Source organism: Adiantum capillus-veneris, chromosome 17, assembly GCF_014529385.1.
Source record: "Adiantum capillus-veneris isolate H3 chromosome 17, ASM1452938v2, whole genome shotgun sequence".
NCBI classification, from domain to species: domain Eukaryota; kingdom Viridiplantae; phylum Streptophyta; class Polypodiopsida; order Polypodiales; family Pteridaceae; genus Adiantum; species Adiantum capillus-veneris.
Window position 1 is genome coordinate 8,407,138 of NC_140947.1, and position 14,318 is coordinate 8,421,455.

The 14,318-nt window shown below is 46.7% G+C and overlaps 1 protein-coding gene across 4 annotated transcripts in view; it reads right to left on the bottom strand.

Moving 5' to 3' along the window:
• LOC147436769 (nucleosome assembly protein 1;4-like) overlaps positions 1-14,318 on the bottom strand; it is a 71,467-nt gene that overhangs the window by 11,998 nt on the left and 45,151 nt on the right. For 2 of the 4 annotated variants that reach the window (XM_086486195.1, XM_086486196.1), the window contains exons 4-7: positions 5,122-5,214; positions 3,594-3,666; positions 3,262-3,323; positions 3,055-3,180 (exon numbers count right to left, since the gene is read on the bottom strand). In XM_086486195.1, the coding sequence (XP_086342321.1) occupies positions 3,055-3,180; positions 3,262-3,323; positions 3,594-3,666; positions 5,122-5,214 (354 nt within the window). Of the gene's footprint in view, positions 1-3,054; positions 3,181-3,261; positions 3,324-3,572; positions 3,667-5,121; positions 5,215-14,318 lie in introns of all 4 variants that reach the window. The other 2 variants (XM_086486193.1, XM_086486194.1) reach the window with 1 other exon arrangement.

Below are 14,318 nucleotides of genomic sequence, written 5' to 3' on the forward strand. Positions count from 1 at the left end.
TTAGAGGCTGAAGTCAGCTTATGAGAAAAATCAAATCTATCAAGAAAGTACAAAAAAAACAAAGTAAAAAAATGTAGTCCTGTGGTAAGGGGGAGGGAGTGATCCACGAGAGGCTAGGATATAAGATACATGGTATATGAGAAGCCAAGTGGGGCTATATCTCTAGGGGATACCGGTGCCCAGCCATATGCTCAGGGAAGTACAATCCTGAAGTGCATCACATTAACTAGCTCCATCCTATGTCAAACTTGGGGTGTACGATCTAGTACATGGATGGGTGTGGTGTAAGGGTTGCACGTATAATTGCGTCTAGGTCCGGTGGTGAGTATGGATGTCCTCAATTTGCATGCAATGGAGTCTCAGAGCTATGTATCCTAGAGCTCAGGGGAACCTCCTAGCTCTGACTGTCTCAGCCTGCTGTGTGGTGACCCCTCTCTGTGTCTGTGTGACAAGTGGCAGTAGAGTTGTGGCCCTCTGGAAGAAGTCTATAAGTTGTGGTTGTCTACTCTAGGTGTAAGTGGTTTCTCTCTATGCCTATGTATCTGAAACCGGCCTATAGCCTCACTAAAGGGAGGTAAACGTTAGCTTTCACCTGTACATAAATCAGCTAACTTTCCCTGCACTATGACACCAAGTAACTTTACAAATGAACTTGCGACTTGAGTTTCACCACTTTAAAACAATTCACAACTTGGTAGCTAGAGTGCTCCCAAGTAGACAATGAACCCTGCTGGCCCAAGAGGATCTGCACCCCTTTCGGTATTTCTTTATTCTTATTGAACTTCAGAGTACCTATAAACTTCTACAAGTTGTCCCACTTTTATTGGGCTGAAACTGAAACTTCCCTACCCTAGCCCAATTTCGGTAGTATAATGGCAGTAGAAGTCATCACGGTCAATAACCCAAAGTAACGGTGATTTCCCACGCACTTTAGAGCACTTTCATAAACCTAGCAAGAGTTTATAGCATGCTGAATTTTCTGTTTTTGGCCTCTAATTTGTACCAAAACACCTGTTTGATGATTCCCTAGCTTCCTTGAAGCTCCTGGGAGTTTTAGGCATGAAAATTGACCAAAACCCTTAACCTGCAAAAATTACAGCAAGCTGAAAATCCCTGTTTTGTGCTCCAATCTAAGTCGTTCACTCCTTTGGGTAGCCCTCGAGCTCCCGCACCTATAGGGTTACTTGCCCCTTGATTTAGACGAGATTTCTTTGATTTAGACGAGATTTCTCACGAGAAATCTCTCTAAATCAGCTTGTTAGCACGTGTACCTGCTTTGAATCAATCGTTAGCTAATTCAGTACTTGTGCAACAGGCTCTTGCTTCAGCAATCAAGCATAGAATCCCCACAACCGTACATAACAAATGAGAAACCCTTGAGCTGGGCATCACAAATATGTATTGAAAAGGGGAGAAAGATGCACAAGAGCAGAATCGTCGTGCGACATAAGACAGAGGAGAAGCTTTCCATTAAAGTTGTGAACATGCACCGACTACTCACACACACACACACACACATATTGTAGTTCACAATGAAGCCTCAAATCAGCCCTCAACTCAATTCCTTCTTAGCATGCAGCCCCTGAACCTCCATTTGTAACGATAGAGCGAATGAAGTAGAATGAAAGAGAGAGAGAGAGAGAGAGAGAGAGAGAGAGGGGGGGCCCAGTTCCCCTCTCATGTGTGAGAGGGGCACTGACCCCTCAACAGGCACCCCTGGCGGTATTTCTTTATTGTATTAAACATTCAGCAAAATACAATGAACCTCTCCTGGAGATATGGCACCCCAAAGCATAACCTACAATCCATGTGCTTGAGACCTTTGAATAGGTGTGGCTGAATATCTGAGATAAAAGTGCCATTTGGCAATTGGTTGCCCATGCAGCTAAGCCACTTGGCTGGTTATGCCTTCTACAACTCAATCCCTTAGCATGCAGCCCCTGAACCTCCATTTGTGCATACTTGCCTCATGTACGCATTGGTTGGCCGTAGGTGTCCTCTTGCTATGCATGAAGGGCACATGTGTTTACTTTCAATGGAGATAATGCCTATGCATCCTCCTGCCATGCATGGAGGACTCGCATGTCCACCTACCATGCAAATAATGCCCGTGCGTCCTCTGGCCAAGGATGGAAGACTCATGTGTCCACCTGTCATGCATAGAGGGCTGGTATGTCCCCTGCCATGCAAAAAGCGTGTGTGTGTCTGCCTGCTCTGCATATACTGCCACCTCTACCTGCCAAGTCAGCAAATCTCCTCTCCACCTCGTACGATAGTGAAGGCTCTTTGCCACATCATCAAAATCAAGCTCCTCAACAAAAGTCTGCTTAGTCAGCAATTTGTTACATTATGTCAAGCCTGTTCCTCCTTGAAGAAGAATATGCTATTATATACTCAAGACTAGTGAAGATGAGACATCAAACTCTTCTATTTACAAAACATGTCGAGAAATGATAAAAAGAGACAGGAGCTTGTATCATCTTCATCGGACTATTCCCTCCATATCCTGTCCAGATACAAAGTTCACTCATTGCCTAACCTAGAAACGAGATGTCACATCCCTCCTCAAGGTATCCAAGCCCGATATTAATCATTACAGCACACCGTTAGCCCTGCCTGCCCCACAGTCGACATCCCTAGATAAGAGTCAAAAGTGAAGATCCATTCTTCAGTATGCGACATTGATGCAAGAGAGTCAACCGGTAGTGTACAGGAATTTTGACTGCACCTTTTGTGGTAGGATTTAGTGAGGTTTTTCTGGTGATTGTGTACAGTAGCTGACTCAATCCAGCCTGCTGTGCACAAAAGAGCTCTTTTGAAAATTTCTCGCCAAATTGGAGCTTACTTCACAATACAACAGACCGAATACAATCAACCTCATGAAGTTAAAGGGAAAATATAAACATGATGCCAGAAATAAGAGCAAATGAAGCAACCACAATTGCAAGGAATAAACATAAAGCAAACATGGCGCAAAACAATTATACCATGAAATGCAACTAGCCAATAAGTGGGTTTCTTGGGCTCCCCACTTACATTCAGATTATTACTTACCACAATATTCTTGAAGTAAGGATTTTCTGCAAAATGAAACTCAAGTTTGAATCCTTTTTCATCCTCCAAATTAAAGCTTCGTATGTCTTTTAAATACTTGAGGGGCCCTTCATCACGCTTAGTAATCTGGAAAGCAGTAGCCTGATTCTCAGATCACAAGTCAAACATGCATTCTACCTAAAGAAAAAAGGAAGTACAGGAAGGCACCTCATCACTCAAAACATCATTTGTTTTCATAGCTGTGAGCCAAAACTCAGGAATGCCTTTCTCTGCCCCATTAAGCCAAGAAACAAAATAAGCACCAGAAAGATAAACATTGTATGCAGAATACACAGTGTTCAAATACTTAGACAGGCTAAGACACTCTATCCCCAACAAAATCCATGGACATACCATTTAATGCACCTAAGAAGATGAAATCAATGACAACTTCATACAAATGGTTCCTATACACCACCTACGGCTCGTCTGCAGAGAAAGACAAGCGAACCCAACAGGCCATCCACTAAAACCAATACCTTCAACAGCATTTGTATCACCTGCAGTAGGTGTTTCACCAGCTACAGGTGTGGCAGAGTCAACATCAACAACCCCATTGACAATCTCATTGCGCTGCAATTAACAATCGACACATTAAACACGGATTAAAATTCAAGCCATCAAATTTACAATCAGCCTGCAAATGTGCACACACAAGATAAACACATTCATGTTCTTTTCCTCAAAAAAGATATGCTAATCCCACCTAAAAAACGTAACTTCGAGGAGTGCTCTGTTTTCATTAGAGGTGATCTACATCAACACACATGTAGTAAAATTTTCATGCATTATTGGCTTTCAGGACACTAAAAACCTCGCTACTGCTCTTGATTAATTATGCCATTTGAATTAAAATTGGCTCGTTATCTTCATTCATGTGTGAGCCACATTACAGTCCACACACAGATTTTCAGTCTCTCTGAGATGATTTTCAGTCTCTCTGAGATACCACCCTGAATTCTATGAACTGAGAGGTACAAACAATAATATACTGACAATCAACTTTGACTACTGTTTTTTTACTCTGACTGAGAAATTTTCCCTCACAATAAGTGGTGAAAGCAATTTGTCACTGCTGCAACTCAGATTCTGTTAGTCAATAACCCATCCACAACTCCGTACGTACTAACAATTGAGAAGACTGTGTTGTAGACAAGTCTAGTCTTGTATTTTACTAAAAGAGCAAGAATCCACTCAAAGGTGTTTAGCAAGGTAAGCTGTGTTAGAAAACATGATAAACTAAAATTGGCACTATCATACCTCTTGAATTAACACAACCCCACAAGTATTTTACTTGATAGTTGAGTTGTTAACGGTATTTTGACATTTCTAAAGTTTTTGAAATGTGTTTAGTGGAAATTCACATCAGCAGGGTCGAAGAAGTTTACTCCAATGATTCTCTAAAACCATGCCCAAGTTCACTTTAACAGCAAGTGCATGAGTACCCGCTCGACAGAAACAGTGCAGCCTAACTTAGACGATGGGGTTTCTGAAACCCCTGATGTACAAACATAGACAACAAATGTTGTAAGAACATTAAGGGGTAAGATTATTAAAGGTTATCATGTATTAGAACTATCGAGCTTCTTATGTTTAGAGGTATTTACAACAGGAGGGAACTTTTATTTCCAAAACCACCTTCCATAATCCATAGACCTTGCATCCAACAAATATTGAGCTAGCAGAATTCCCAAAGCCTTTCATAACCTATAGAGCTTGTACCCAGGAACTTTTGAGAGATACGCTTCCCATCATTGCAAACATTACATACACAAACCCATCTAACATGGCATTTGTCCTAGACACTTTCAATGATGTAGCATATTGTCTTCATTAAGTACACGAAAAACACCACACATGACGGCAGTAAAAACACAAGAATCTGTTAGAGCAAAGCCACAGCATCAAAAGCAAAGATGTGACCACATATCACACTAAAACAACTAACAAGAAGAACTTTAAAAAACAGTTTGATGGAGAACTTCAAAAAACTTTCAAGCAACCCAGTAGTGAAAAACAAGGACAAACCTTTTCATATAACGGTTCGTATAACTTTTGATATTTCGCAACCAATGCTGCTCTTTCTTCAAAAAAAATTGATTCATGCTCACCATGTTGTTTCTGCACTTGTAAAACTCTCTCTAACTCTCTCTCTCTCTCTCTCTCTCTCTCTCTCTCATTTTGTCATCTTGTTACTCTGACTTTGTATCAGATCCACCACATTGTAACTTTCTGGTCTCATAGGTCACTTTGGCCTTTTGAAGACGTTAATATAACATTTCATTTCATTTCTCTCTCTCTCTCTCTCTCTCTCTCTCTCTCTCTCTCTCTCTCTCTCTCTCTCTCTCTCTCTCTCTCTCTCTCTTTTTGGAAAAAGTCAAGGCTGTATATTACTGAGTACAATATAATCCCCAACAAATGCCAAAATAACCTATCACGTGGGGTGTACAAGCTGAATGTAAGGAGGAGAGCCACTATAGTGACAACTCGACTAGAACAATCTCATGTGGTCGGTGTGATGAGTGGAGGAGAAACCACCGAGGAGGGGCATAATGCCACGTAATCTGGCCACCTGTAAGTGTGAAGAAGAGTGGGAATCGGGCCCAACGCCGAAGGAAGGCAAATCGGCGAGCCTCGGCTGCTCGAGATGTACCTGAGGAAGAATCCCACTGCCAAATAAGGGTGTGAATGATGTCCAGCCAAATGGAAGTGCGGGTATCCTAAAGGAGCTGTGGAGCCGCACTTAGAATGTGGAGGCAACGAGCTCTCCAAACATTCCATAGTGTAATACTAGTGATGACTGAAAAAACTTCATCACGTGTCTGAGAATCCCCCTACCAAGCAATCTCTGGTAGCATAGCCAAAGTCCCTCGTCGATAACCAGTCGAGGTAAGCATAAAGGCTGGATTTGTGTCTGAGCCCTCGTAGAAAAGATGCGGGCCGGGCATCGGCATCAACCATGAGAAAGATCCCCAAGTAAGAAATCCATGCTGAACACCTGCTCTGCTAAGTAGAAAGCAAACTGCAAGCCACACTACATGGGAAGCTGAGCATGACCAAAGACAGTGTGCAGGTGACTCAAGTAGTCGCAAAGGACAGCGAGTACATAACAGATCATGACCCATAGTAGCTAGCCAAGTCCCAACTGGAAGTCCCGCATATGCAATCATCCACATGAAAAAAGAAATACGATGAGCCGCATGTAAATCCCACATGGCGGACCAAAACTACTGCAGATAGGCATGGGAGAGGCCTGAATGTAACCAAAAATGCATACGAGTGGGCTGCTCTGGTTGCTGTCTCATCAATGCTAACCGTCCAATCCTGACAGTGTACTCAAAGAAGGATACAGGTGCACCGGTGGGGTCAGAGTGAGGCCAATGCCACTCTCCTCGGTCCCAATAAAGCTGAGATAGGTCACGACCCTCCCACACCCAAAGCCTCCAAAGTGCAGCATCAGCGAAAGCGCCTCCCACCGAGCGCCGAGGAAGACCAGGTGCGGAGAGGTGGCATCATATGTCAATCTAGCATGAATCCCCTGAGACAAGTCAGTATCAACTGTGAACAACATGGTGTCTAAACGAACTAATAAGAGAGTGCTCTAAGCAAAGAGGCCTTCCTAGCCACAATGGGGAGGCATCTGAACCGTGCCTCTCATGACTCCATCCCACTGTGAAGGAACGGCGGAATCAATCTCAAGCAGTATGACTGTCACCCTGCGACCAATGTCATAATGTTCTGCCACAAAATTAGCATCCAGCATACGTGTCTCATGAAACAACCGCATAGAGGCAGCAGGGCCAATGTCCCAAGCAACCCAATCAATGTGAGTCCTCTCTCCAAGCTGAGGGGGTGGATTAACCGAAGAATCAAGAACTGCAGCATTCCAAATGAGCGGCTGGCGCTCAATCTCCTCACAACATGAGGGAGGTGAGCGTATGATAGCCCGTCGCATGGAAACCCAAATCTGAAGGAGCGATCGGATGAAGGGTGAGAGGGTGGTGGTGGACAAGGGGGCATCCGTAAAGAGAAAACGATACCATGTATGCCAAGTATGACCATCTCTAGTGCCAAGTCGTGGAGTCACTGCGCAAAGAGCGACCTAAAGAAGCATCTTCCAAGGTTCTTGGCCGAGAAAAAAACCCCGAACAATAAGCTTGGTAAGAAGGGCGTGGCTCTGTAACTCTGGATCAATAATGCCAAGGCCTCCCTCTGACCTAGGACAAATAATCCTGGACCAACGAACTCGAGCACGAGTACCAGTAGTCCCATCTATGCCACTCCATAAAAAGTTCTGCACTAGTCGGCGGAGCTGAGCTATCACACCAAAATGTAACATCCAACAAGAAGCCATATACCATACTGTAGCCAGAATGACCTGGTTGGCGACCAATGCACGGCCAGCCAACGACAGATGACGTGAAGACCAATGGCATAGCTTCCTGCGAATAGACTGTAGTACGGGTGCAAATTGCTGTTGTGAGGTAACATCAAATCCAACCTGAAAGCCCAGATATCTGCATGTCTGACCCGGCTGCAGCCATGTGAAACCATCAACTACCCCCCAAGTACGTATGTCATCACTGCCAACCAGTAACCCATAGGATTTATGCCAGTTAATGCGTGCACCACTGGCAATGCAAAAAACCTCTAGGGCCTCCCACATGGCATCAAGAGCAGCTAGCAAATAGCATAACATGAGCATAGTGTCATCAACAAACTCCTGATCGATAAGGTCTAGAGTTGTAGGTACTGGCATGGTCAAGCCACGAAATGCATGACTCTGAGCACGAAGAAAGTCAGACATAGTCTCTCCTACAAACGGATACAGATATGCTGCTAGAGGACATCCCTGACGGACAGATCGAGAAAGCTCAAAATTGCGACTGACACGGCCACCAATAGTAATAGCACTGCTGACAGTCCTGAAGAGAGCGGAAATGCCTGAGATCCATCTCGAAGGGAAACCCATCCTAGCTAAAGATCCTTCGAGAAAGTCCCACTCAACACGATCGTATGCTTTCTCGAAGTCAAGGATGAAAAAAGCGAGAGGCTCTGAAGATGATCCGGCCCAATCTACTGCCTCATAAAAAGTGAAGATATTATCCAGGATGCATCGATCCATGACAAAGCCTGTCTGAGAAGGATGAATAATATCTGGTAAGAACGGCCGCAAGCGATGGCTGATCAGTAAAGCTAATATCTTATAGACCGAAGGGAGAAGGGTAATAGGTCTCCACTGTCTGAACTGAGTGGTGTCACCCCCCTTCGGAATAAGAGATATGAGACCTGAACACAAAGATCCGGATGCATATATCCTGATGCAAAGATGTCCTGACAACCGCAAAGCAGTGGTATATGCAATACATCCCAATACGTCAAAAAGAAAGCTCTAGTGAGGCCATCCTCTCCTGGACAGGAGGATGGATCAAGACTCTCTATAGCAACATGGAGCTCTGCAAGTGTGAAGGGTGCCAACAAGATCTCTGCCATAGTGTCTGTACAACGGTGTCGCGTGTAATGCCAGATCTACTCACGGGCAAGTAAAACCTCAGTAGTGCATACATCAGCTGTGAACACTGTCTCAAAATAATCTGCAGAATATCAAGTATAACATCAGGATGCATATGTAGTGTCCCCTGAGCATCGCACAAAGTCCGAAGGGTGGTGCCAAGAGGGCGCTCTTTATGCGCAGCGAAGAAGTCTTTATTCATTCGATCAACTTTAGCTATCCAATGAGATATTGAAGCATGATGAGTGACCTCAGACCTAGCCTCCTGTACGCGACGAATCTCCTCTGTGAGCTCTGTCTGTCTAGCAGCGAGATAAGCATCCTGAGGCCACTCCTCAAGCAAGCGTTGAGTGGAACCAAGAGGGATGTGAAGATCAGACTCGCGTACTCTCAACTGACGATGAATAATATCAGTCTGATCACGGAAGTAAATACTAGACTGAGTAATGCAATGAGCAAGGAACTCTCAAGGGGGTCCAAAATAAGCAGCATCCGTGAACCATAAGTCACAAATCTGCTGCTGCAATACTGGAGTGAACACTGTCAGGGATGCGACAGCCTCGTCTCTGTGCAGAGGATCTAGTGCAGGAGATAAACAATGAGATGGGTAAATGATCCGAGAGGCTGGTCCCTCTCCATATAGTAGTAAATCCGCCTAGAGCTGCTGTCCAAGGGCAATGTAAAAACGATCAAGTCGCTCTAATAATCTCCCCTGCTGTCTCTGAAACCCCCAAGAGTAATGAAGTGTAGCAGGGTGGTGACCAAAAGAGGGTATGTGCCAAGCGTCAACACCTTGAATAGCTAGAAGAAATCGATCCCAAGCTAGCTGCTCATCGGGAGAAATGGATGATAGAACTGGAGGTGTGATGGCTCGCCAATCAGAGTCGCTCTCAACGTTGTTGAAGTCACCTCCAACAACCCAAGAGTCTACACCAGGTAGAACAGCAGCCAAAGAGGACCAAAAAGTAGCCCTCTCCCGAGGAGTAGTGGGTGCATAGACTGACATAAAACCAATGATAGATTCCCGAATCCGAATAGAAACATAAACTGCTCTGCCAGCGACAAGGGTGCCATGCTGCTGAACTGAGGCCAAATAACGTGGCCCCACTGAGATGCATACACCGCAACTCTGTCCATGAAGGCCCAGAGCAAGCTCCCAAAAAGTGCGGGCGCCCGAGGGCATGAGATTGCCAAAGGGAGTGGCAATCTTATGCTCCTGTACTAGTAATATATCCACAATGCCCACTACATGAGCGTGTAAATCTCTGCGAAGTAAAAGCATAGTTACCCGGAACGCGGAACGCGGAACGGTGACGAGATCCCTGCGGAACGGGGGAACGGCTAGGGGTCCGGAACGGGAACGGCGCGGAACGGGAGGTATAAAAAACACCCAAATAGTGCATTTTTTAGCTCCTTGTGTTTAAATACAAGGAGTATTAGAGTGCTTTGATTGTAATACTCACAAAAAACTCGTTTTGAAGACCATTCAACCTTGCTATGACTAGATGATGATGATGATGAGAGAGAGAGAGAGAGAGAGAGAGAGAGAGAGACTCGAGAGAGTGAGAGGGAGAGGGAGATATTTGAGAGAGTGGGAGGGAGAGGAAGAGAGCTGGAAGGCATGAAGCCTTGAGCCTTGAGAGAGTGAGTCTTGAGAGGGAGAGATCTTGAGAGTGTGAGAGGGAGAGAGCTTGAGCCTTGAGGATTAGCTTGTGGAGAGAAAGGGGGAGGGGGGTGCATTTTATGAGTCCTTGAGGCCTTGCACACTTCAAAAAGAAGCCCAAACATTTACTTCAATTTTTTCAATTTTTGCCAAATTTGTTTGTAGCCGTTGGCCGTTCCAGGGGCATTCCGGAACGTTCCGGGGGCGTTCCGGAACGTTCCGGAACACCCGTTCCGGTTTGCATTGGCCACCCGGAACGTCAAACGTTTCGGGACGTTTCGAAACGTTCGGGAAGGGAACTGCCCCCCCGGAACGCCGGAACGGGGGCTAGGGGGTGTTCCCCGATAACTCTGAGTAAAAGCTTACGGGAACCTTTTACCCGAGAAGTCTGTAAACCATTAGCATTCCAAGAAACTACATGTAAATCCATAGACTGCATGAAAGAGTTTGAATAGCATCTGACTAACTGCGCATCTTCTTGGAGGCAACTGGGCCATCCAAGGGGTGAGCTTCAGGCGGTAGGAAAGCTATTTGCGAGCCCTCTCTATAATATGGTGCCTCATTGCACCAACTGCGGACCTCAGCTTGTTTACATTGCATTGCCGATGTTGCAGCTTTGACACCCCAAATGCGCATAGACATAGGAAGCACCACATCTAAGGATACATGAATGACCATAGGCAATGAATAGCAAGCATAAACATCACTCCACTCCATAGCACCAATACATGAAGGGTAGTGAGGAGACAAAACATCAGGAGCGGAAGTAGACAACCATAAATGAAGCTGAGCCATAGTCTGTGCGCGCACAAAATGTAGAACCTGATCCTCGGACCATTCCTGAGCAGCGTGGGATGGAAGGAAAAAGGAATGGGTAGGCTGAGAGCGACTGCCTATTAAAGAGGGAACACAACCTGTCTTGTGATGCATAAGATAGAGCTGCACCCGCAATGGCCCTTCTGAGTCACCGCACATCTCAGCCCGATGAGTGCCCCAGGAAAGAGGGCAAGAGCTGAGGAAACTGCGTGGGACGTAAGTATGAGCTACTGAGGTAGAGGGAGGACCAGAAGGCGGAGGAGGGAGAGTAGGGGCGAGAGGAAGAGGAGGAGAAGGGAGAGGTAGTAGCGGTGAATGATCCATCTGCATGGGAACAGGGACCTCGAGAAGAGGGGAAGGAGCGGGCGGGGGAACTGCAGGTGAAGGAGGAGTTGGTGGCAGAGGTAAGTGATCATATGGCGAAGAAGAAAAATGGCGAGGAGATGCAGGGGGTAAGGGGGTGGTGGAAACTTGAAAGGGGGCAGGAGAGGTAGCACTGGGAGCTGGCTGCGTTGTTGGTTGCTGACGAGGACGGAAGGAATGATTACGACCCACTGTCTACCATCCTGCCTCAGTGTGAGCTGAAGCGGAGGGAGGAACATGGAGGGTCGGAGCTCGAGGAGCGCCTGTAGGCTGCTGAGGTGCTTGAGCAGTAGATGGGAAAGAAGGAGGAACCAACTGTTGACACTGACCACGTGGCTGAGCATGATTGCCACGAGCCAACTGTTGTTGCCGCCGATGTCGAGGCAGGGTGGGGTAATCTCGCACCAAGTGTCCCATCTCGTGACAACGTAAGCACTGTCCTGGGCGGACAGTGACTACCATACAGAGAGAGTAGTCTCAATCGCGCACAGCCACAGTAACTGTATCTGGTAATGAAGTATCCCCAAACACCAAGACCTGAATGCGAGGTGGGCCAGATAAGAAGATGCAGGATCCTGGAACTACCGTGCCAAAATGAGCAGCAATCGTCTGAAGGAGATGCTCATCAATAAAATGGAGAGGCATATCCGGGAAGGAGAGCGCCAGAGGGAATCTGGGAATAAGGTGTCGTTTGTCAAACTCCTCCGTGGAAAACTCGAGGTACCACCTCGTCAAGTATATCATCCTGCGATCAGAGAGTATCGGAGAGCAAGCCAGGAGAGCTGAGGCGGTGGCGGGATCTGAAAGACGTACCATGAATATGCCTCTGCCAAGGAGTGTAAGCTCCGAGATCCGTCCCTGAGTAGTGCCCAATGCACTCCGACACCAATCACGTAAAGAAGATCAGGGTGGAGACTGTCCAATCATCCAGCCAACCAAGGCATGCTAAGCCAAGTGTTGTACTTTGGAGTCAATGCGTGTCAATAGGTCGCCAGTGCAGTCCACGCGACAGGCAAGTGGTGATGGAGCGCCGTGTGTAGCACTCGAGACCGGCAAAGCCGCCATGAAGAATGGGCGAGACTAGCAAACGGTAAAAGCAAGACCCGAAGTGAAGCTTGGACTCTCTCTCTCTCTCTCTCTCTCTCTCTCTCTCTCTCTCTCTCTCTCTCTCTCTCTCTCTCTCTCTCTCTCTCTCTCTCTCTCAGACAGTAGGTAGATGCGTGCAAGCCACAGTTAGGGTTTCGGGCAGTTAGGGTTTCGTGCAGTTAGGGTTTCGCATTGTTTAGATTTCGCACAGTTAGGGTTTCGGGCAGGCAGCAACATGTTCGCGCAGGCTGCAGGCGACATTTAGGGTTCGCGCAGGCAGGCAGGTTTGCGTAGGCAGCTCCAGGGTCGGCATGGCAGCAAGGCAGAATCGTGCAGCACATGGCAGATGCAGGTTCGAGCGCAGGTCGCGGCAGCAAGCAAGCTCTCTCTCTCTCTCTCTCTCTCTCTCTCTCTCTCTCTCTCTCTCTCTCTCTCTCTCTCTCTCTCTCTCTCTCTCTCTCTCTCTCTCTCTCTCTCTCTCTCTCTCTCTCTCTCTCTCTCTCTCTCTCTCTCTCTCTCTCTCTCTCTCTCTCTCTCTCTCTCTCTTTTTTTGGAAAAATCAGGGCTGTATATTACAGAGTACAATATAATCCCCAGCGGATGCCAAAATAGCCTATCACGTGGGATGTACAAGCGGAATGTAAGGTTGAGAGCCACTATAGTGACAACTCGACTAGAACAATCTCATGGTGGTTTGTATGATGAGTGGAGGAGAAACCACTGAGGAGGTGCATAATGCCATGTAATCTTTCCACCTGTAAGTGTGAAGAAGAGTGGAGATCGGGCCCAACGCCGAAGGAAGGCAAATCGACGAGCCTCGACTACTCTAGATGTACCTAAGGAAGAATCCCACTGCCAAATGAGGGTGTGAATGATGTCCAGCCAAATGGCAATGAGGGTATCCGGAAGGAGCTGTGGAGCCGCACTGAGAACGTGAAGACAACGAGCTCTCCAAACATTCCAGAGTGCAGTGCTAGTGATGACTGAGAAGATTTCATTACGTGTCTGAGGATCCCCCTGCCAAGCAATCTGTGGTAACATAGCCAAAGTCCCTCGCGGTAACCAATCGAGGTAAGCATAAGAGCTGGATCTGTGTCTGAGCCCTCGTAGAAACGATGCGGTCCGAGAATCGGCATCAACCAGGAGACAGATCTCCAAGTGAGAAATCCATGCTGAACACCAGCTTTGCTAAGTAATAAGCAAACTGCTAGCCACACTACATGAGAAGACGAGCATGACCAAAGACAGTGTGCAGGTGACTCAGGTAGGCGCAAAGAACAGCGAGTACATAACGGATCATGACCCATAGAAGCTAACCAAGTCCCAACTGGAAGTCCTGCATGTGCAATCATCCACAGGAAAAAAGAAATACGACGAGTCACATGTAAATCCCAGATGGCTGACCAAAACTGTTGTACATAGGCATGGGAGAGACCTGAATGTAACCAGAAACGCATACGAGTGGGCTGCTCTGGGTGCTGTCTCATCAATGCGAATCTTCCAATTCTGATTGTGTACTCAAAGAATGATACATGTGCACCGGTGGGGTTAGAGTGAGGCCAATGCCACTCACCTGGGTCCCAATAAAGCTGAGATAGGGCACGACCCTCCCACACCCAAAGCCTCCAAAGTGCAGCATCAGCGGAAGGGAAACGCGGGTCAAACCAACAACGCTTCCCGCAGGAGCCAACTACTCGTATGGCCTCCCATCGAGCGCCGGGGTAGACAAGGTGCGGAGAGGTAGTAGCATATGTCAATCTAGCATGCATCCCCGGAGAGTAGTCA